Consider the following 25,767-nt stretch of genomic DNA (forward strand, 5'->3'; position numbering starts at 1 on the left):
ATCACCCAGAATACATCCAGCATTTTCTATGCATAACTTCTATATTTCTGTTCATGGTACCAAAATCATGCTCAAGCTCAAAACCCTGGAATTTAATTTTTCTTACTTTTTTCCTTCCCCTCCTCCCATAACAGACAATCAATTGTCAATGATGCACTCTCAAACCCTCTTACAATCTGATTATTATTTTTATTTCAATAGCTGCTACTCTCATTCAAGTTCTTCTCTGGGCAGTTAGCCATAAAAGCCTCTTAACTGGTGTGCCTGCTCTTAGATTTGCCTCTGCGTTAAATATAACATTTATTCCATAAAACTTTACTAAATACCTCATCAGCTCAGGCTTTGTGTTGCATACTCATAATATACACCACGGACATCCACCTTCCTGAACTAGTTCTGACAGTTTTTGTAACGTGCTGAAAACCCTTCAGTAACCATCTTAAATGTCTCCTTCATCTAACACTGATGTAGTTCACATTCTGGTATCTCTTTATCATTGCAGACTTTTATCCTTTCATTCCACACTTCCCTCCCTCCCTCCTTCTCCCCTGCCGCCAGCTCCGTCCCCAATATACACCTATCTTTTCAGTATAGTAAACCAGTCCCTATAGTACCCTGAGTTCCCTCCATCTCTCTTGTGACTATATTTATTCTATTTCATCCATCTGAAATAACCTCTTTAATGTTATCCTCAAAAATGGTGAGTATGGTAAATTCACCTTCAATAATTAAAATGTAAATGGCTTTTTGATGTTTTTATTATACTCTGGTTGCATAGAAAATAAGTATTTCTTCCTTAAAGACTTCTAATACCCAGCTGAGGATTTAAAAATAAAACATTTAAAGCCTGGTCTTCCAGGGATGTGGATTTTTTATGATCCTTTTACTATTTAATTATGACTTAATTATTGAAGGTCTTCTGTCATGGGCAAAAATCCTTTGAAAACAATTAAGCATTACTATTTCCAGTTCATGGAAAAATGGGGATTCCACTTAAGGCAGACAACTGATACAGGCAGGTTAATAATAAAATATTACCAAAGCAGCTTAAGTAGTTAGGTCTTAGAATTGGGATGTGTTGACGCCATCCATTACTTTAAAATATCCCACACTATTGTCTCATTTGGAAGAGCAATATGCTGTTCTCCAACATCTTAATTTATTTAATTGATTTGCTTCTAATAGTGAAAGGGGCATATCCAAGGATAAGTGTGTTTCTCCTGCCAGACTGTGAGTTCCATCAGGGTAGCAATTATTACTTTTCCCCTAAGATCACCAATATCACAGTCCACCTGAAGTGTCTGCTCATTATGTAATCCCCTGGGTCTAACTCTGACCTATTAATTCAGAAACTCTAAGGATGGGGACCATATTAAAAAAAAAAAAAAAAAAAAAAAAAACACCTCTCCAGGTAATTTATAAGTAGTTGAAGTTTGAAAACCACTGCCCTAGGCTAGAGAACTTCTTGCTTACAGGAAGATTATAAATGTTATAAAATACAATAGCTACTTTATAAAGCCTTAAGAAAATCCAAGATTCTCCCATACCCACTACCAGTGCCCACTCTCCTCCTCCAAAAGAAAAAAAAAGGAAAAGAGCACTTTTAAGAGCTTTCAAAGTAAGAACAGTGCCGAGGTTAGGATAGTTTAGCTCTGGCTCACCCACAAGCTGCCTGCATTTAAATCCGGACTATGCAATTTACTAGATTAATCAATTTGGATAATGTACCTTTCTGTGCCTAGATTTCCCTAACTGACTAATGGGGATAATAACAATACGAACTGCATGGAATTATGGACTCAACGCATGCCAAGTAGTTGAAACAGCACATAGTGCTAGCTCTCAGATTAAAGTTAATACATAATGGTGTGGATAGTGAACTCAGCTGGACTAAGTAAAAGTGAACAGAGTAACTTTTTCTGCACTTAAATCTAACCACATTCAGTTAAACCACCACCAAATTCCACAGGTTGAAATGGTTTCAAATTAATTACTGTCTCAAAAAATACAAGCTTTCAGAATTAGGCCAGGTGGCTTGGTACTCTGTCACATTTTCAACACAAGGAGGTTTTCAGTGAGGCCTTGGGGCAGAACAAATTTGTTCAGTGTCTGCAGTGGAAATAAGGGATTCCTTCAGCTCAATCCAAATAGTAACCCCATGAGTTCCCAGACGATAAACATAATGAGACAATCACACCTTTAGCTCAGAATCTCACTTTTCCCCTTGCTTCTCTGCATTTCCCACCCCTGAGGACTCAGGACAGACTGCCAGCAGACCTTCAATGCCCTTGCAGGAGGAGCTGCTGCCATCCTTTCAGGATGAACTGCCTCGGAGGCAGTAGCTGACACTGATTCCTAAGCAAAATTTCCCTTGGGCAGGTGTCATAAGCAGGTTTAACACCTCTGGTTGAAGTCGGATTCACATTCACATTCACAGCAGACTCATGTTCATGAGTGCGCGTAGCAATATCTGAGAAAAGTTACAAGAAACTCTAAAAGACAATAGGAACTCAGAATGTTGTCTCCTTTAGTCCTAAATGTCAGAAGTTGAGATATAGTCCAGAGGCTGTGCAGATGGTCATGTGAAGAGATTTGAAGAAGGAACCAGAGTAAGTTTGCCATGAAGGTGATCAAGGAAGACTGGAAAACCAATTAAAGAGAGATTAAACTTTGAATGTTTTGTTTTTCCATGACAAGAGCAAGTTATTTTCAATCAGTTCAGATGATTTCCATTTTAATCTACCAGTATCATAAACTAAAAAATCACTCTGGTAACATTCATGAGACAATGGGAACTAAATGAACCATCTCAACCTTTGTAATAGGGAAGGTAAGTTGGAAATGTTCTCCTTGTACCAAAAATGTAGAGCAAGTACATATCATGAAAAAGTATTTTATACAAGAGTAGTTTACTGAATTATCTACTAAGATTTTATCAGATGCTAAAAATTGTGTTAAAACAACTCCCTATCACTCTTCATATTCTATATTTTATGAATAATAGTAATAGATTTAGTTGCTTTTTTCTAACATTCAGGTAAGGGTGAAAATGACATAGCGTAAGTTAGGGAAATACTAATATTTTAAATGTTTTTCCGTGGTCAATTAATCTTAGAGAGAGAGGATATGGCTATTTTAACAATGGTGATGTCTAAAGTTTCAAACTCTGATGGTGCAATTATAACAAGCATTTTGCAAGAAGCTAAACAAACCTTTAATTTGTAACATTTCAGGAACAAACCATAAACAGGATAGGAGAACATGAAAATTCTGGTGTTTGGTATTCAGAGTTTAATTAGCAGACTTCCTGGCAAACACCTTACAAATATTACCGCTGCCCACTTAAAGTTGCATATAAGAGGGGTTTGCTGTGATTACAGAAGAAAGAATGGGTCACTGCGATTACAGGAAGCTTGATTCCTCTGCTGTCCAGATGGGTGAGGGATTTCTTAAACTGTAGAGAGATACAGTACACTCTGCACCAGCGGGATCATGTTCAGAAGACATAATTCACATTTAAGTACACACAGCTGAACACAATGAGCTAGGTCCTTTGGACATTCCCAGTACCACTCAGAGCAGTTTAATTACCATGTGAAAACAACCACTCTTTCTCTGCTGTCTATTCTGTTCAATAGTCTCTGTTCTTCTATAAATCAATTGTCTGTATCTATCCATCCAATATAGTTTTTATTTTTTTAATCAAGGTGCTATGAAATAAACTTAAATCAGGTATAATACTCTCAAGTGATATAAGAGAAAAGTAGACAAAAACCCTTTTATGTTAAATATGAGTCACTATGATTGTAATAAATCAATAACCTTAGATATGCAGATGACACCACCCTTATGGCAGAAAGTGAAGAGGAACTAAAAAGCCTCTTGATGAAAGTGAAAGTGGAGAGTGAAAAAGTTGGCTTAAAGCTCAACATTCTGAAAACGAAGATCACGGCATCTGGTCCCATCACTTCATGGGAAATAGATGGGGAAACAGTGGAAACAGTGTCAGACTTTATTTTTCTGGGCTCCAAAATCACTGCAGATGGTGACTGCAGCCATGAAATTAAAAGACGCTTACTCCTTGGAAGGAAAGTTATGACCAACCTAGATAGCATATTGAAAAACAGAGACATTACTTTGCTAACAAAGGTTCGTCTAGTCAAGGCTATGGTTTTTCCTGTGGTCATGTATGGATGTGAGAGTTGGACTGTGAAGAAAGCTGAGCACTGAAGAATTGATGCTTTTTAACTGTGGTGTTGGAGAAGACTCTTGAGAGTCCCTTGGACTGCAAGGAGATCCAACCAGTCCATTCTGAAGGAGATCAGCCCTGGGATTTCTTTGGAAGGGATGATGCTAAAGCTGAAACTCCAGTACCTTGGCCACCTCATGTGAAGAGTTGACTCATTGGAAAAGACTCTGATGCTGGGAGGGATTGGGGGCAGGAGGAGAAAGGGACGGCAGAGGATGAGATGGCTGGATGGCATCACTGACTCGATGGACGTGAGTCTGGGTGAACTCCGGGAGTTGGTGATGGACAGGGAGGCCTGGTGTGCTGCGATTCATGTGGTCACAAAGAGTCAGACACGACAGAGCGACTGAACTGAACTGAACTGATGACTGTAATGTATACTTATCAGGGTGGGAGAAAAGGACAGTGAAGTCACTTCTGGCTTTAGAGATAAAAAACAGGAATTCTAGGAATCACTTTGTAGACAAGGCAGTAAAGGAGTTGAATCTAAAGAAGACTGGTAGATGGTCAATAAAAGAACCAAGAAGTGTATGTGCCTAATCACAGAAGCAACAAACAGCCAGGTAAAGTTGAGCAACAGCAAGAAATCCAGGTCAATGAGTCTTGGGTGCTGAAAGAGAGGGAGTAGCTTAGAGGAAAGAGAATCTGATGCACCTTCTTTTATATTAGAGAACAATTTCTACCTGGTTAGTCATCTATTCCATACCTCAGAGAATCTGGAATTAAAATTCAGATTACATCCTTTAAAGCAAATAAGCAAGCAATATGCATTACTATTAGTATAAATGAGGTAAATGACCAAAAAATTACTGTATTATTTTTCAGTATAGATAAGTCATTTTTGCATAATGCTAAGTGCCTTTTTGTTTTTAAAAATTAACATTAAAAAAAACCACATACAACTATGTGTGGAAGCTCACTTCTAATAAACAACTTAAAGGAAAGTAGTAATTTTCCATACAGGATTACTGTCTTTTTAAAGAAAGATGATTAGAAGCAATGTATGAATGTCTAGATGTAATTAACCTTATAGAGACATATAGTATGGATGGGAGTATATCTGAGGACATAGCTTTTTTTTCCAGGAAAAAACAGGATAAAGACATTTTACTTGAATGAAGAAGTAGTAAAGACATGTTAAATTCTGTGTAATTCAGGTTCTGTAACTAGAAAACATCCTGAAAATGAAAAAAAAATTTTTTTTACTTCTTAAATTCTGTGATTCTAAAAATGTTTTTTGTGTCTCAAGGAGCTCCAGGTGCCTATAAGTACCAAAAAAGTCTTTACACACATTATATATAGGCTTTGTAAAGGAAATAGATGATTACTCTATTTTTTGCAACATTTGTGAATCTGGTTCACAAAGTTTTAAAAAATCCCCACTGCGTATGCAATTCATATTCTAGAAATGTGAATTTGTAACATAACATGTGTTCACATAAGTCTGTTAGGCCCATGTATTCCACATTATTATTTTGTTTAAAATGTAAAAGGCAGATGGTCTTGCTTTCGGGTATTTAAAATTTTCTAACAGAGCAGAATCTCATAGTCATTTAGGGACATTAACTTTGGAAAATACTTAAAAACTTTATGACTAATGAATAATGACTACTGATGAATTGCTGCAAAGGTGGGATAAACTTCTGACTAGAATATACAAGCTAGTTCTGCTTCCCTCTAGTTTAGAAACTTTTCATGGGTCACATAATTCCTACTACGTTTCCTCATTTTTATTCACTGTTCTTTCCTCTCCTCCACCTCTACACTTTAGCACTACTTGCAGTTTCAAAAACAAAGTGCCCAGATCATTAAGCAAAAGTGTCCTTTGCATTTTATTTATTTTTAATATCTTGGGCAGTACAAATCCGGGCTTTATAAACTGCTAAGACATGCTTTTACAGTGCAGTCTGAGGATGACCTGCAATAAATGGGACTGTGGGACAATTCAGAAGTTTCTGTGATTCCTGTGCCCACTAAAGTTTGAGAAATAACTACCCTCCACCAAGCTCTGTGGCATACAGAAAAGGAACATATTAAGATCATATTCACATTTTCTAAGGGGTAATGAATTACTTAAAATATAAAGATCAAAATCTATTTTTCTCAGTGATTAAATAGTAGCACTGAAACAGTTACTGTTACATTAACTTTCAAAGGAAAATTATGGCCTTTCCTTGGTATGTCTGAACATGGTAAGTCACTTCAGCCATGTTTGATTCCTTGCAAGCCTATGAACTGTAGCCTACCAGGCTCCTCTGTGCATGGAATTTCCCAGGCTAGAATACTGGAGTGGGTTGCCATGCCCTCCTCCAGGGGATCATCCCAACCCAGGGACTAAAGCTGGGTCTCCTGCATTGGCAGGCAGGTTCATTACTGCCAGTGCCACCTGGGAAGCCCTTTCCTTGGTATAGCCATCAAATAGATCAGCATGTAATAATAGAGCCATGCAATATATATATAATGGGAATTTCCTTTTGTATTCTATAATTACACTAAGCTAGTTTTTAGCTTCACAAAAGTTCTATTAAAAATAGACTGTCTAGATAAAATAAAATATTATGGTTCAAATAAAATGGTTAGCAGATGATGTAACACCAGGCTACACATGTTACATTATTATGTTTACTCTATTTACTTTCCTATATCTTAGATACAGAGCATTGTGAAGGCAAGTAGTATTGTTTTTCTAGTGCCCAGTGAAAAATAGACCACAGAGCAGACATTCATTTAGTAAATGTCTGGTGAATGGATGAATAAATAAATGACTGAAAATCCAATATGCATGCATCCCAGAAAGAACATGTACAAACAAAAATCACTTTAGAAATTAAAAGAAGAAAACAATAAAACATATTTTACTACATGTATCTGTAAAAAAGAAAAGGAAAATAATAGGAATGGAAAATATTTATCTTTTAAAATAATAATCATCCTGACTAATCTGATTCAATAAGCAAAGTTCCCAGAGGTTTAGATAAGCTTTTAATTTTTGCACAATAATACAAGGCATATTTCTATAATTGTTTAGAGTTATTATTTCTAACATATCAGTCAAAAGGGAAATTGATATTCCAGAATGCTAATGAATGAGTTAATGATTAAGATGGTGGTTATTTATTACTTGGGGAAAAAAATCTAGGTGAGGAAATAAAGGTCAGAAAAACTTGAAAAGAAAAACAAGATTTTTCTTTAACTGTATTTACTGGACTTACTTCTACAATTCAGAACCAATTATGAACACTGTGGTACTATTCATAATTGCATACTGAGTGTGTAAATTTAAAAATGGCAACTTTAATTTTCATTTCATCAGTATAAGGGAGAAAATGAAATTGAATACTAATTAGTATATGTGTCTTATACACCTAAAAGATTAGGGGACTACTGTGCTCATTATAAGTTTAAGAAAGTACTCAAATGCTTCATTTGAATGACTGAATATAAATAAAAGAATAAAGTGACAAGGGAAATTAATAATGCTCAAAGAAAATCTGTGATATGATTACACTTCCTAGAGCCTCTTAGATATGGTTGTTCTTTAAGAAAAGAGACATATTTTTCTTTGGAAAAATAACTTAGAAAATGAGGTGTTATTAAAGACTATAATAATTCTCTGAACACAATAATGAAATACGTATTGAAAAGCAATAGTGAGTTTTCAGTTTTCCTCCCGTTATATGCAAGATTTCCTTATCTAATATAAACCCTTTTAATTAACTTTTACTGTTTTTATATAAGAGTTCATTATCATCTTCATAGAAAAAGCAGGAGAACTCCAGAAAAATACCCATTTCTGCTTTAATGACTATGACAAAGCCTTTGACTGTGTGGATCACAACAAACGGTGGAATATTCTTCAAGAGATAGAAATACCAGATGTCCTTACCTGCCTCCTGAGAAATCTGTATGCAGACCAAAAAGCAACAGTTAGAACTGGATATGAAACAACAGACTGGTTCCAAATTGGGAAAGGAGTATGTCAAGGCTGTATTTTGTTACCCTGCTTATTTAACTTATATGCAGAGTACATCATAAGAAATGCTGGGCTGGATGAAGCACAAGCCGGAATCAAGACTGCCAGGAGAAATATCAATAACCTCAGATATGGAGATGACACCACCCTTATGGCAGAAAACGAAGAGGAACTAAAGAGCCTCTTGATGAAAGTGAAAGAGGAGAGTGAAAAAACTGGCTTACAACTCAACAGTTAAAAAACTAAGATCATGGCATCCGGTCACATCACTACATGGCAAATAGATGGGGAAACAATAGTAACGGTGACAGACTATTTTCTTGGCTCCAAAATCACTGCAGATGGTAACTGCAGCCATGAAATTAAAAGACGCTTGCTCCTTGGAATGGAGAAGGCAATGGCACCCCACTCCAGTACTCTTGCCTGGAAAACCCCATGGATGAAGGAGCCTGGTAGGCTGCAGTCCATGGGGTCGCGAAGAGTCGGACACGACTGAGTGACTTCACTTTCACGTTTCACTTTCATGCATTGGAGAAGGAAATGGCAACCCACTCCAGTGTTCTTGCCTGGAGAATCCCAGGGACGGGGGAGCCTGGTGGGCTGCCGTCTATGGGGTCGCACAGAGTTGGACACAACTGAAGTGACTTAGCAGCAGCAGCAGCAGCTCCTTGGAAGAAAAACTATGACCAACCTAGACAGCATATTCAAAAGCAGAAACATTACTTTGCAGACAAAGGTCCGTGTAGTCAAAGCTATGGTTTTTCCAGTAGTCACGTGTAGATGTGAGAGTTGGACCATAAAGAAAGCTGAGCGCCAAAGAATTGATGCTTTTGAACTGTGGTGTTGGAGAAGACTCTTGAGAGTCCCTTGAACAGCAAAGAGATCCAACCAGTCCATCCTAAAGGAAATTAGTCCTGAATATTCCTTGGAAGGACTGATGCTGAAGCTGAAGCTCTAATACTTTGGCTATGTGATGTGAAGAACTGACTCATTGGAAAATACCCTGATGCTGGGAAAGATTGAGGGCAGGAGGAGAAGGGGACAACAGAGGATGAGATGGTTGGATGGCATCACCAACTTGAATGACAAGAGTTTGAGCAAGTTCCAGGCTTGGTGAAGGACAGGGAAGCCTGGCATCCTGCAGTCCATGGGGTCACAAAGAGTTGGACACAACTGAGTACTGAACTAAACTGAACTGATCATCTTCACAACAAAAGCAAAATAATAATAATAACCATAGTTAAAATAGCAATAGACTGCCTTTATATGTAAAAAGAAGTATTTAATTATTCTACTTAAATTGATGAAGTTATGTTTAATCTAAGATTGAACTCTTTGCTCTCTTTCACTGAGGTTATTTCTACCTATAATCTGTGGGAGAAAGAAAGTTTAAAATTCATATTCTGAAAGACAGAATAATGAGTAGTGTTAAGTAGGCAACAAACTGTGACAAAGTGAAGTGAAAAATCAGGACCTACAACAATCCTAAGGTATTTCTCAGAGAAAAAGAAACTGCAAAAGTATGTTATTTATGGTTTATTGAAACAATCACTGATGCGCAGGAACATAACCTGCCCAAGAGAAACTGATGCAAACTTGTGACATCATCTCTCAATTGCTCTGCAATTTCTGCTATGAATCTTAATTTCTAAGGTTTTATAACGACCTCAATTCTGTAAATGCATTTCATAAGGTCAACTTAAAAAACGGTCTCTGGGATGATTTTTAGCAAATAGAATATAGGCATTTTTGTTGTTATGTGTTTATTTGAAACTTAATTGGAACTTCATTAGTCTACGATCAAAATTGTACAGAGGTGCCATTTCTACTATTTGGAATTTTCTCCTCCCATGTGGCAATAGATTAGAAAAATCATGTGTAACTAAAGAAGCAATTTCTGCAAATGTATGCAAATTAAATTCATAAAACCAAACAAGAATATCAGATAATCACATGGAGCCATATAGATAAAAGAAATGTATATAGAATGCGTAAAATTCATAAAAAATCTGAAGAAAGATATATCTAAAGGAGACTTTGGCCCTGTTTGAAAGTATAGAAATCATATTACTTGGCTGTAAATTAATCTCTGTTTCTATTAACTCCCTGTAAAGCAACCTCTATCTTTTGTCTCCTAATAATGTTACATCATACATCCCCATCTTAAAAATTACCTCTGACTCAAAATATGCAGTCAAAACGTAGAAGAGATCAGCTGTCTAAACAAACCCTATTCCAATTCTGTGGTGCACTGAACCCACACGTGCAGTTCCCCCAGCAACCTAAACACAGGTCATGATTTGCTATATGGCACTGCCCAGATTCTCATGTGGCATCTTGGATCATCCTGTTTCCTTGGTGTCTAGTCTTTACTGAAAAGCATCTTCCAAGGTTTGTCTCAGAAGCCATCTTCCCATGAGCCTTTCTCATGATAATTAATACCTTCTTCCTCTGTCTGACCTCAGTGTGCACTGGATTTCCCGTCTTTTTAGCACACCTCAATGAATTGTTAAAGGTTATTAACATGTGCCACACCAACAGAGGTATAAGCTTTCACAGAAATCATGGCTTGAGCACCTTTTCTGTCTCCGAATATGCAGTTTTCCTGTCTCACTTCAGTTAAGGGCTCAAAAGGTATTAAGCAGATAATATATAAGACGCAGGCATTACTCCCATCCATCACACTTTTTGGAAATCATTTAATTTCCATTAAATTTTCTCACATTTAAAAACATAGCTGATGATAATTAATGATAGAGTATGAATTGAAACACACCCAGTTATTGAAAGAGGGTGCTGAAGACATTTGAGATATTATATTCCATTGTATAATTTATATATACACATATGGAACCACTAATAAGACAGAGAAGGAAAAGACACCATTTTTATACTCCTGAAGTACCAAAAATTGCTACTAAGTGTTAACACAGTACTGATGGACACATGGCATATGTAAAATCCTCTCTTTGACATGTACCTTCAGAGAGAGATATTTGCAACTCAAGGTCATTTTAACATTTTTAACTCTCTTCATTCACTTTCCAAAGGAATATTCACATTTCCCACAGTTTCAGGATTTATAGTCAGTTTGGACTCTAGCTAAATCATCCTTTCTTCTGTGACCATGAAGAAAAGTCACATGTTAGACACTATCTTCTTTCTGAAATGACTCTAGCCATTCCTTGGCAGAAACCCTGTCCCATCCCATCTGTTACCTGAATCCATGGCCATCTGTCATTTTCTGCAGCTGTCCAGGCATTTATAAGTCCCTTCTTATTCAGACGTGCATAGTAGGGATACCACTTCTGGAGTCCAAAAAGAGCTCGGTGGGTAGATGAAGCTGTGATTTGCTGATTTGAAATGATTCCCCCTTCAATTCCCAATGGGCCAGAGCATTCTAGGAACAAATTAGAGGAAAAATGTGAAGGTATCAGAAATAACATATCCAAATGTGGCTGTTAGATTTGATAGAAGATTTTTAAAAGTGATTTCAACTTGGACCGTCATGTGATTCAAGCCCCTCACATTTAACAGGTTTGTTACAGATCACAACATGAAGTGATTCTTGCTCCTCCAGCCACGCTCTTCTTTCTTTGCTGTGAATGTGGCATCTGAACAGACATGTCCCTTCTGCACTGCTATTCTGTGTTATACACTGCCATCCTTTGTTGATCACATCAACAAAAAGTGCAATGTCCTTAGAAGGTCTATCTCGTATTTTGTATTTCCATTAGCACACCTCACAAATCATAATTTATCAAAAAATATCCATTGGTCCATTATTTCTTGACTAGGCTACATCTGAGTTTGGTATTAAAATAATTTTCATACTGACTTAGCATTTCTCACACTATAACTTTTTCAGTTATATTTTTATAATGGTTGGCAGTTATGCTTTCAAAAAAAGGGTGATGTGTAAACCTTTTAAAACATTTTAAACTATTATAATAATAACTTGTGATATGCTATAAATAACAGGAAATATGTAGACAAATTATTTTTATAGAGTAAGCAGGTAAGCACTCAGACATTAATATAGAGCAGTATAAATACCACTCAGTAAATCAATATATTAAAATATTTACATTTCTAATTTTAATTCAAAGTACACAACTCTATCAATAGGGATTCTGCACATATATTTTAGCATTTTTCTTTATTTTTGTTAAACTTGTAAATTGGAATTCAAGATACATTTACTAATAAATACTTAAAATACTAAGATTAAAGCATAATATACTCAAAATAATAGGTCCTCAGATACTTAAGGTATTTAGATTTTAAAATCAGAAACAAAAGTAAATTGATGTAAAAGTAATATATGTACTCAAAAATTTTTAGATTAAAAATAAAAATAATATATGTACTATATATATAATATACATTTGAATTTCTTAATTATTTACTAAAAATTCACCAGACAGTACACTTATTTCTTATTCAGTTTTTAAAATTAAGAATAAGTAATATTATAATGAAAAGCAATACCTAGTTTTCTTAATTTCAATAACATATACTATACTCAACTTATTGAAAAATTAGGTTTGTATAATAAAATGATAGTTCTATTATAAAATATACTATAATGATATACTAGAATTCTTGAAAATATGAAAGGAGTACACTTCTATTATTAAACCTTAGTGCATATAAGTCAACTTAGTCATTGCTACCAAGGATATTTTAGATTTTAATTACTACTGAAGTCTAACAATTGTTAGTAATTATATGTTTACATTCAGATTGAGGATGCAAATATGAAAGGAAGAATTCTGCCACCAGACTACAATATTTTAAAAAGTTACAAGGAAAAAAATTAAAAAAAAAAAGTTACAAGGATGATTCTCACTGGTATCCACTTTTTTTCACTAAGCATAAATGTTTCTTTTTTCTATTCCAAGCTCAGATAATATGTAGTTCAAAGGACATTACTTAGAAACATTTTCCCAATGAATTTAAAACCTTTAAACACTTTTATAAAAACAAAACTTGTGGATAAGTAATCATCTTAATCAATTGTTATTAGTATATATGACATTAATATAGCAAAAATTGCATCTTTGTGATTGATAGCTGACAAATTATTCGCTTGCTGAGTTAGACAGTTTAGATATTTTCTAAAGCATTGTATTTAGAACTCTAGCACTTTATAAAGGTGCACTATATCACTTTGAAGTCATTTAATTAAGAAGCCATTCATTTTTAGAATCACACCATTAGGAATCACAGATAATAATCTGATTTTCACATTCCTAAAAAAATTAACATTGAAAACTCAAATATTGAGTCTTTGGATTCTTGCTCTGCTTTGCATTTCAAACTTAAAGATCTTTACAGATTTCATAAAAGCACTAAGTAACTTTCATGATGACACTTTGATTTTAAGCAACTGCAGGAGGCTGGGTTTTTAAGAATGTTGCCATTAAAAAGAGTCTCAAGGATGCTTGTCCTTGATTTGCACAATGTTTGGATGGAAAAGTGCAGCAGGCAGGGAGGCCATTTATTGTAGGCCAGTCAGTGGAATGGCAGAGCCAGACAGTCAGCTTTGATTAATTAAACTGCAAGATAGCCTTAGAAACAACTCTGTACCATTTAGTTGTTTACTTCTAAAGACCTTATGCAGAATTGGATGTCCTCACCGAATTTGTAACCATTAAAAAAAAAATTAGACCTCAAACCACACTATTCAGCATGTCCACTTTGTCAGTCCTCTTAACCTCCCCTTACTAGCAACCATATCAGCAAACAATGGCTATGAACTGCTACCTTATCATATAGGCCAAACACCAATGAGCAATTCAAAAAGATATTTGCATTTATTTACGGTGCCATAGACTCCCAATTTTGTCATGTCCTCAACAGTCATACATTCAAATAAAATAGAATTAAAAAATATATAGACATGCTGTATATATATATAGTATTTCACAGCTTACAAAATACTTTCTCCTGAGCTGTATCAGTGCTGTGAGGTCAAAACCGATCAATTTTTCTTTTCTCAGCCCTCAAGTCCACACGTTCTTTTAGAATGAACTTTTGTAACATTTACTTACATACTATACTTTATGTGGCCCTTGACTCTGGTGGGGTAGTGCAGTTCTTGAGCAAAACATGAGTGTGTGAAGTATCAGCTTAATTCCTTAAAAATGGAATGATCTTCAGTTTTTCTCATTTCAAACATTGTGGTTATGGTGACATTGAGTCTACCAGCTGTGAGGTAATGAAAGATAAATGGTGTGTTCCCTTTGTAACCGTAAATTGTTAATAATGAGCTTGGTTCTACAAGGTCACTTGCACGTCTCTCCTTAGAGACGAGGCCATTGCAGCCTTTTAGCTCCTGTGGAGCTGACACCGATTCTTATACTGCTGCATTCTTAGATGCTCACAGTAGCTTGGCTTGTACACAAGAAGAGCTCAGGAAATATTGCTGAATACTGGTATTTGGTGCTTTTATTCCTAGACAGTAACCTAATAAGCAAATCTCAGTTTTATGCTTTATTTCACACGGGGAAGTTGTCACAACAGCAGCTTTTTCTTCACTAATCATTTGGACCACAATCAAATGGATGTCATCATAATAAAAGGTTCAAAATCCAATTTCCTTTTGCCTGTGCCATCCACTTCCCCGATGTCCTATTAAATACAACAGTTATAAAAACTAATGAAGGAGTTGCAATTCAGAATGCAAATGATTACACACCTAAGATGAAGTGACCTTAAGCTGTGAACAATAAGATGATTAAAAGAAAGATAACGTGGAGACATATGCTATCACCATCCATACATGAGGGAAGGACATGAAATCATTCTTGATGAAAAACTATACTAGATGAGCATTTTGAAGTTTGAAAAGTGCATCCACATGTGTTTCCTCACACAATCAACATAACAGTTCAAGGAAAAAAGGTTATCACACACATTTCATAAATGAGGAAACCAGTGAGGAGGGAAGGTAAACTCATAAAAGGTAAGTCTGGAATTTAAGCCAAATGTTCCTGCAGAAACAGAAAATAATATCAATTGATAAAGTGAAGAGTTCAGTAATTCTTTAAAAGCTGATACTGAATTGTTTTTCTTCTGTTGTTATTTTACATGGGGATGTGTGTACATGTACTAGGAATAGAGGATAGGAGAATTAGCATGAAGGAATCATGTAGAGTATTACTAGTGGGACTCAGGATATGACAGGGCTTTCACAAACTGGGGAGCATTAAAAGAGTAGGCAACAGTCTGTGACAGTGAGTCACAGAAGTAAATATTGAGGCATCATGGTGGTCTGTGTCCCTTTACAAGTGCTAAAAAAAAATTGACCCGCTACCATTATTGATCTATAGATTGCCTACCTAATTTGGATAGGTTTACTCAGTCCTGACTAATTCATTGACCTCTTATTATGTGCCCATCTACCCAGCAATATATCTATCTATTCATCCATCCATCCATTCTCCATTCATTAAATTCAATTTTGAAAACTGCATATTAATTAAAGGCCTTCTATATCCAGGCACTTTTCCAGGCAGTGGAGATACAAGGATGAATAAGGCAGAAAAAGCCTCAGCTCTTGAGGTCCATATTCTAGTGGAGAGACCAATTCTAAATAAACACTTAAATAAACAAGGAAATACCTAAAAAAGTGGTAAGTGAAGAAAAAAAAAGGGTGAACCAGGTGGAGGTGTGAGATGATCAAAGACAGGCTTCCTGAGAGATGACATACATCTGATCTCTTAAGTGAGAAGCAGGAACTGGCTACTGCACTAGATTTACTGTACTGGTTTTCTGAAGGAGCTTTCAGCCCAATGGGAGAGACACATATAGAAACAAACAAACAAAAAATAAAATCAATATAACATGGCAGATGCTGTGATGTTGGATGTACAGGATTCCCTGGGAGATGGGAGAGGGAATTATAATCCAGCCTGGGCTTCATGGAATAGCGTAGGGATTAACATAGTGTAGAAGAAAGGGAGGGCAGACAGAGAAATAGGAAAAAACCTGGTATGACTAGGGACGTGAAGGCAGATCAGTGTTATTAGAGCAAGATGGGTTGGTGAGAGGTTAAAGGATGGGGTAAAGAAGCAGAGACAGATTATTTTTCTGGAAATCTTGCTGAAAAAAAAAAAAACTGATTCTATTAGCGATGGGGAATTTTTGAAGGATTTTAACTATGGTGATATTGTCACTTAGCATAAATGATTTAAGAGGTGCCAAAACTAGGGCTAAGTAGCAAACTACTACTACGGTCCAGGTGAAAATGATGCAGGTCTGAAAGAACAATGGAAAAGAAGAAGAGTTCAAAGCGTATTCAGAAATCCAAATCGAGAAACAGTGTTACAGTGTTAGTCATTCAGTCATGTCCGAATCTTTGCAACCCCATGGACTATAGCCTGCCAAGATCCTCTGTCCATGGGATTTCCCAGGAAGAATATGGAGTGAGTATCCATTCCCTTTTCCAGGGGATCTTCCTGACCCAGGCATCAAACCTGGGTCTCCTGCACTGCAGGCAGATTCTTGACTGTCTAATTAGATGTAGAATGGAGGAGAAAAATGGAGTTATCTTTGAAGGTGACAGACAGTAAGTAGCAGATAGCAGTTCCCAGTTGAGGGATTGGTGATGTCTCACAAATAACACCTTTAAATCTAATTCCTTCCTTAAAATGTTATCAAAAATTATTCTTGCTGCTGGACTGCATTTGAGAGGATCTGACTTAATCCCACTTGCTATTACTATGCAGAACACCACAGGCTACATTCACATCAACCAGGCTCCAGGGACAGTTTTGAAAATTGAAAACCTGTTTCTATGCTGAGGCCACACCCAGAACTTCCCTGCCTCACAGCTCATCCATGCGTGTATATCTGCTGTCCCACAAAACGCGGAGCCCCTCATAGACAGGGTTATATCTCACATGGTATCCAGCAGCAAGCCTCATTCTCAGCAGAAAACTGATCTCAAATAAATACATTAGGCAAATAAACAGTAATAATTACAGCCAATATTATAACATTTTAGTTGTATAATTTACTTTTAAATTAAGAACAATATTTCACCTAGTCTCTCAAGAGTACACCGATATTGAGGCCTTTATTTGTTTAAACATTGAGCAAAGAGGAAGAGCATCTTTTCCATTAAAAAAAAAAAAAAGGACTGATAATTGCGGGGAGCGAGCTCCGCCTCTGGCAAAGGTCATGAGGAAGGAGGCTTGGCATACGCAAAGGCGGGATCAAGCCTCAGGAGTCTCCCTGGAAATTCTCGAGCAATCTACCCCCAAAACCAGAGTCTGCCTACTTTCTGCTTTGTGCTTTCACCTACACTTCTGACTTTACGGGGGGCTGTCCCCCACTACCTCTCTGAAAAAAGAGTTAGCTTATAGCTCCAGTTAATAATTCCTGTGTGTGACAGTGTTTCAACCTACAAACTCCCTTGGAAGTCCTCTAGCCTGCCTGAATAGGTTTTTCCGGCCACATGTGATTGCTCAGAGCCTCCAAACTGTGAGAGGCATGAGATGTTCTAAACTGTCTAAATACAGATTCCTTTGAGCAGTCAAAAGATTGATTAGAAATTGTATTGGTGAAGGGATTTTCACTTGTTGGGCCAATGTTTGCTGCTAAGTCTCCATATCCCTTACCTGCTGTGTCCCTGGCAGTGTATTGATTAATATAATTGGTGTAAATAGTAGCTTTAATGTTTGTAACCTGGGACCCTTGAATTAATTCTTTTTCTTGTTATAGCCCACCACACCTTTGCTCTGTAGGAATGCAACTTTATCTAATGCTTTTTTGAGGCTGGCGCCTGACTCTAGAATAATCACCTTTAGAGAAAAAGGCCTCCGGGCCAGAAGATGATGCAAATCACCTAAACTTTTGCATATGATAAGTTTGCAGGAAGAAAGCCTGGCTTACTGCATGACTCTACCCTTCCCCATTATCCTCTATGCATAACTTAAGGTATAAAAACTACTTTGTAAAATAAAGTGTGGGCCTTGTTCACCGAAACTTGGTCTCACCATGTCGTTCTTTCTCTTACCTTCTGGCTGAATTATTCAGCCTCTTTTCTACACTGAATTTCCTCACTGAGCTATCCTTATCTCAGCCTCTTTTCTCCACTGAATTTTCCTACTGAGCTATCCTCATTCTATTACTCTTTATATCCTTAATTAACGTTTAATTAAGCAATTGTTTCCTGATCTTCGCCTACGCCGTCTCTCCTTCGAATACCCTGGTTCAGCCGGGGCTGGTCCTCGGCAGATAATCAAGTAGGTTACTTCTGTTTCTCAACTTGTTGCCACCCAACAACCAGGTATCTCTGAAACTGTCTACTGTTATGCCTTGAGTAGGGTTTCCCAGGTGGCTCAGTGGTAAAGATGCAGGACATGCAGGTTCGATCCCTGGGTCAGAAAGATCCCCTCGAGTAGGAAATACCAACCCACTTCAGCATTCTTGCCTAAAATTCCATAGAGGGAGCAGCCTGGTGGACTGCGGTCCATAGCGTCACACAGAGTCAGACACGACTGAGCACACACGCACACACACCTACAGTGTGCCAAGTGGCAATTTGATCACTGCCGAATATGGCGGTAGAACATGGTGGTCTATTGTTTGTGACCATTAGACCTTGTTTATGTATCTTTGGTCCCGTGTTTGCTTTCGTCAGATTCAACAGTAATCCTAAACTAATGAGTCCGATCAACATCAATGACCAGGGGCTTTTAGGTGGCGTTTACATAATCAGTTAAATAATCAGTTTGCTGGAATGGTCTGAGTGGCCTGGAAATGCCTCCTGCCCCGAGGTCCTGCCATTCAGATGGACAGGGTAAGTGAGTGATGTCGCCTGGCAGGGGGTGCTCAGGCAGCTGGGCCAGCCGGGCCAAGCCTCACACGTTCTCCCCAGAGCCACTTTTCCGCCTTTGCCAAGTCCAGGTGCAAATAAAACCGCTTCAACGTGAAGCCTTTCTCACTCTGCAAACTCATTCTCTGGAGTGCGGTATAGGATGGCATCTGCATTTTATTGATCTTGCAGCTGACAGGGAAGCCGTACTTCAAGATGCCTCACATCTTGTTCCTGAGTGTGCTGGTTAAGCCTTTCAAATAAGGGGGATGCTTGGCTGCATCCATAACACAAACGCACTGCTTTCATTTGCTCTATCTCAACATCCAGACATCTTCAGAAGGAAAGGATTTCAAATTAAAGCCATGTTAGAAACAAATCTTTAAACATCGCCAGTCCTCTCCTTCTCTGAGCATCTCATCTTATAGGAGTGTGGATCCTCTGCTGTGCTTAGCATAGCACGATAATTGTGCTGAACAAGAGCGCTGGCGAAGGAATTACAGATGACCTCCAATACTGCGGAAACAGATGCTGATTCAAGCAGAAACTTCTCTCTGTGCCACTAGGACCACAGCCTTTCTTTTATTCCTAGGGTTTGTTCTATTTTGAGAGTTGTCTTGAGACTAGGTTCTAAATTGGTGAGAGAGATCAAGGCCACTATTTCTCACTTAGTGGCTCAGGGTTGAAAGGAAGCCTTAAAATTTTTGCTTGTGAGTTTTCCAATATTGAAAATAATAGAGTATAATAGAAAGGGGAAATTCTTTAGTGGCCATTTATCACAATATCAGTCTTTGAGACTGAAGAAAATTAGCATTTATCAAGAATAAGCAGCCCATCCGATGCAAAGAAGTAGAGTTTTCTCTAAGGTGCATATGCATTTTATGTGAATTCCAAATAAGCTTAACTTATTTGGAATTTAAGTTAAATTTATATTTAAGCCCCCTCCATCCTCACCCCAGCCATCCCACACACTTGCTGGTTTTTCTCAGCTTATCATTTTTCAGGGGTTGGGAAGTGGTTTCAGAGGCAAGTGGACAAGGGACCGAGCAACCTCATTGAAGTAGAAGAAAAGTTGCTCTCAGAAATAAGGTTTGGATACACTAGCTTGGAGGTAGGAGAGCAGGGAGATGGGGAAGGAGCTCCCTGGACGTGGTGAGAGAACGTAAAGGTAGACCCACACAACACAGCCCTCCCATCACTCACAAATCACCTCGGAGCACCCGTAGGGATTAGCCAGCCTTACCTCATCGTGCTGAGAGTGATCATCCTAAAAGGACTTAGAGTGAAAAATCCCATTTGGGGATGTTTGCTTCTCTCCACACTTAGAGAATGCTTCGGGACATAGATTTCACATATGGCCACGGTAACCTTGCTTAAGGAAGCCAGTACTTGCAAAAATCATCAAAATAGTTTCTCCAGATTAGTTAAGCTTATTTGGAATTCACATAAAATGCATGTGCACCTTAGAGAAAACTCTACTTCTTCGCATCGGATGGGCTACTTACTCTTGATAAATGCTAATTTTCTTCAGTCTTGAAGACTGATTCTGTGATATATGGCCACTAAAGAGTTTCCCCTTTCTATTAAGAACTATACTCTATTATTTTCAATAGCAGAAAGCTCAGAGGTGCCTGAGATAAATGATGAGGAACAACTATTTATGCACTTTTTTTTCCTCTTGGACAATAAACTTCTTAACGGTAGAAACCATGCCTTTTGCATTATGTATGTTTTCAAAGCACTCAGCCCAGTGCCTTACAATTGGCAGTTCTCAATACTATGGGTTATATCATAAATTAAAACTAATCACTGCTGTTTTGGAATTACTTTTCTTCCTTTCTTGAAACTAAATTTATCCTCCAAACATAGATATTATCACTCTAAGGATTCCACATACTAGGTGGGCATTAAAATCAGAAATACTTTTGGTATGCTGGACCCACTTGAAATACATCAGAATTAACTCTTGGAGGTAGGGGAAATATGTTTGGAATGAAAATCAGCCTTCATAAAGTTACAAATTCAATTATCAGCCATCTAGCTATTTTCCTATAAAATATGGTTATGCTTTTCTTCACATTGTATTATCTCAAATCAATTATGATGTAATCTCAGTTAAATTAATTGCTTTAAATTCAGGAAAAATTAAACTTATGAATAAGCTAAATTAGAATAGGAAATTGTCCATTAATATTTCCCCAAGCTAATTTTTTGAGCATATTGATGCCGAATGATAGTGTTATTTAAATAGCAGGGTCTACAGACTCTAGTATTCAAAAGCCAAAATTTGTATCGAGATAATTTACAGAAGTCAATTAAATCTAATATTATCATCCTCTCACAGTTAACAGGCATTGCCATAGGATGATCAAAGAGCACATTTTAGTTTGTGTAAGATGTATTCTCTCAGAAGAGAAAAGCACACGTGCTTTTCAAGCACTGAGTGCATTTTTGCAGCCAGGCAAGATTTTAGTAACTTGTACTCAGGCTTCCACTTACACTGCACAATTCATCTTCTACCGACTATGAAGATAACAACATGGTTTGATGAAATATTTGTCTGTAGACTCAAAAGCCCTGCAATTCAAAAACCCGCAGGTATACCTACACTTGCCTTCTGACAAAACATATCTGCACAGGAAGAGCTAAAAAGGGGTATAATGGCAAGGTAAATGCTAAAGGTGGGATTCAGTTGCTTCAGGAAACAGGAGTCGAATACTAAGTGTAAATATTCAAGCACTGCCATGCAAAAGACACTTTCCCACACTTACAAGGTATTTACATCTTTTAGGTGTCTTTGGTAAATGTCTACCATGGTAAGTACTGCAAGGAATTGCCTCTGATGTTTGGTTATAGAGCAATATGACTGGCATGTCAAACACAGATTTTTATTTGAGAGAGAAATCACTGTCCCAAATCCAATTATCAGCTACCTAGGCATTTTTTTCTGTACAATGCAGCTTTGCTTTTCTTCGTGCTGGATGTTATCTCAGGTCAAGTATGAAGTCTCAGTGTTCCAGAGGTCAAAAGAAACTAAGCTGGAAAAGAACAAACGGGAAGCTACTGCAGATGGTAGGTACAGCCCAACAAGCCCTCTCTAAGGCTAGCACTCCTTGAGAAGTTGGTGGGATGAAGGCTCGAGGGCAAAATGGAGCCTGGAAGACAACAGAGGCTGATTTGATTATTTGAATTCTAGAACTATCTATTGATACATGTATATTAACTCCTGAAATATCTATATAAATAGATATACTATATAAATGGAGAACTCATATAGTCAGAGAGGTATGAGAGTGGAAAAGGGAACTATAAGTTCTCACAAGTAATTTTCAAGTCTGCTCTCTACATCACAGCATCAGCTTTGTTGTTTTTCCTCTTTCCAAACTAAATCAAAGAGTATATCTTGTACTTCTGTTGTGGTCCAGTGGTTAAAGAATCCACCTGCCAAAGCAGGGGACACAGGTTTGATTCCTGGTCTGCAAGGATTCCACATGCCACGGGGCAGCGAAGCCCATGCGCCACAACTACTGAGCCCACGTGCGACAACTACGGAAGCCCAAGTGCCCCAGAGCCTGTGCTTCACAAGAGAAGCCACTATAATGAGCAGCTCGTGCCCCCTAACTAGAAAGCAGCCCCGGTTCAAGGCAAATAGAAAAAGCCCACACAGCAACGAAGAGCTAGGGCAGCCAAAAATAAATTAATTTTTAAAAAGTTAATCTTTTGTCACTATTTCCAGGATAGAACTGAGACAGAAGATGAATTCTTGATTGATTCTAGGAATTGATTCTAGGAATCAAACATTCCTAGAGACTATCACAAATGCTTTGCATAGCGTATTTGCCATGACTTAGGATATCTGAAAGGGAAAATCCAACATAGAATTTATAATAAAACAAAAGTAAAGCTATGGAAACAAAGGATGAATTATGAATTTTATAGAAAGAGCATTCTAGGAGAAGTTAATAGACTACCATTTTGTTATAAATCTGTATAAGTTAAGCCAGCCTTTCATACATTATTTCTTATATGAGATTCATATGAGATCAGTTTTATAATGCAAGGAATATAGGTCAGCCTATTAAAATAGGGAATTTACCTTTGCTTCTTTTCAAAGCTACTATATATAATAATAAAGTAGACCTTGATGTTTTGTTATGTTCGGGTTAAATGTTCATTTTTGTCAGACAGTATTTGTAGAAAAAACAGCTAAATAGTGTATTGTGCTGTGTGCTGAGTTGCTCAATCATGTCTGACTTTTTAAGACCCCATGGACTGAAGCCTGCCAGTATCCTCTGTCCATGGGGATTCTCCAGGCAAGAATACTGGAGTGGGTTGCCATGCCCTCCTCCAGTGGATCTTCCCAACCTAGGGATCAAACCTAGGTCTGTTACCTAATAATGCACACTAGTAATATACCTAATAATGGGAAAGGTTGAAGGCAAAAGGAGAAGAGGTGGCAGAGGATGAGATGGTTAGATATCATCACCAATTCTACAGACATGAATTTGAGCAAACTCTGGGAGATAGTGGAGGACAGAGGAGCCTTGCATGCTGCAGTCCATGGTGTCACAAAGAGTCGAATACGACTCGGCAACCGAACAACAACAAATAATGACACATATATTTCCGACAAGTAAGGTATTAAAAATCTTACATCTAGATTTAGATATTCAGGTGCTGGAAAAGGTATAGAATATTAGCTATGTTCAACAATATATTCATATACTTTATGATACACTGCTATTTTCTGGTATGTTCAAACAGAATACATGATTGTTATGTAGTCTAACCTAAATGATTAAGTAAATAGATATGCTTCTTATAAACTAATAAACTTCTTAAAACTTAAAAATAGATGTCAAATATAAAGTTTTAAACTACAAATAATCCTGTGACTGCCCATTACAAGTTTCAAATTTTGAAAAGGTAGTCAAAACTAGAATTTTATGCTTTTTCTTAAGCTTTTAATAAAAGAGGACTTAATGTTTCTCTTACTTTGGAATGAGGTAAAAGACTAGCTTCTCCAGAGGCTTTTATCTTACCATCTTATTCATGCTGAATTGCTCACCACCCTAGTTACATATTTACAAGATTAACCAGGAATCAGGTAAAGGTCAACACATCACAAACATAAAGCATAGCCATTAACACAAAGCCATTAACACTTCCCTTGTGGCTTAAAAGGTAAAGTATTTGCCTGCAATGCCTGAGACCTGGGTTTAATCCCTGGGTCAGGAAGATCCACTGGAGAAGGTTATGGTAACCCATTCCAATATTCTTGCCTAGAGAATCCCATGGACTAAGGAGCCTCATGGGATCACAAAGAGTTGGACACGACTAAGTGACTAACACTTTCACTTTCATTAAACCAAAATGAAGATGGAAGAATTATTATCATTGCTAAAAATTCCTGTAAATTATGCAGAAAGTGATTTTCACTCTTAGGAGTTCTTCACTTTAGTCAAATGTCTCAAAAAATACTAAAAGCAGTTATTTTGCAACTTAACAACCATTAGGACACAACAGGATATAGCTACTATTATTAATATACAAGAATGATAAATTACACAAAATAGAACAAGGGATATAAATTTCACCTTGTATTATTAGGAAAAATATTTCATTAGTTGAACATGTTTCTTCAATCACCCAAAACCTTTTTAGATACATAAAAAGAAATATTATGAACTATAAATATTATGTGAACTATAAATTGCTCAGGGGTTATTACAGAGTTTTCTTCGTGCCTTAGTTCTTTCAAACATTATTTGCTCAGCTAAACCAAAATTGAAAAAAATAAAAAGAAAATAGAAACATTCATTTTGTATTAATAGATATAAAGGTCTACAGTTTCATAGGATCATACAATTTTCAAATGTAGGTAATTTGGGAAATAAGGTAACAATTAAGTGTCATATACTGCTGACATAATGTATGTAGAGTGACTTATTGAGTCTTGGCCCACTTTCTAGTATATCAGTTCATCAAGACTGTTTTCACTATAATTTTGGTGGAGGGTATGAATGAAAATGCAGTCCCAGATATTTATATTTTTAAAAACATTTGGGTGATAATAATGTATAGCAAAGTATGGAAACTGTGAGTTAATCATCTGTATTATTGGGAAAAGAAGATCCACCTTAGATTTGTTTCATAGACTAGAAACAATATATCCTAACACATAGTAAATCATATGACAATTAATATGCCCTTAATGAATAGCAGTTCCTTATACTGTAATTGTTATTTTATTGTTGTTATAAAGCAAAAGTTAGAATTAAAAGTTATGGGTAGGAGAGACTGACTAACTATGACTATCTTAATACTGAAGATTGAAAAATATATTGCCATTTCAGCCAGGTTTTCCAAGTATTCACTTCTTATTCAGGAAATAAGAGAAGAGTATAACATCTACTCCCATTTCCCCACAAATATTCTTAATAAAAATTAAATACATACATAAGCACAATTATTAATCATGAAGAGTCACTGAAAATGTTCCAAAATGTCATGCCACTTGGCATTTCCTTAATATCATATTCATCATCAGATAATTCTGTCACCAAAGCATTCAAATTGTCATATAAATCTCTGCCTAGGGGAAATATACACTATAGCTTCTTATAATGAATGAAAACGAAATGGTTCCCCACAGTATATTGCCAGACTCACTGGATATAAAAATAACTAATTAAATAATCTCTTTTTAAAATAGGT

The 25,767-nt window shown here is 36.8% G+C and overlaps 1 protein-coding gene across 2 annotated transcripts in view; it reads right to left on the minus strand.

The window, feature by feature from the left end:
• The window catches only part of EDIL3 (EGF like repeats and discoidin domains 3), a 489,721-nt gene that overhangs the window by 179,661 nt on the left and 284,293 nt on the right, over positions 1-25,767 (minus strand). For both annotated transcript variants that reach the window (XM_005903751.2, XM_005903750.2), the window contains one exon: positions 11,441-11,622. In XM_005903751.2, the coding sequence (XP_005903813.1) occupies positions 11,441-11,622 (182 nt within the window). The remainder of the gene's footprint in view (positions 1-11,440; positions 11,623-25,767) is intronic.

Source organism: Bos mutus, chromosome 7, assembly GCF_027580195.1.
Source record: "Bos mutus isolate GX-2022 chromosome 7, NWIPB_WYAK_1.1, whole genome shotgun sequence".
In the NCBI taxonomy this organism is placed as follows: domain Eukaryota; kingdom Metazoa; phylum Chordata; class Mammalia; order Artiodactyla; family Bovidae; genus Bos; species Bos mutus.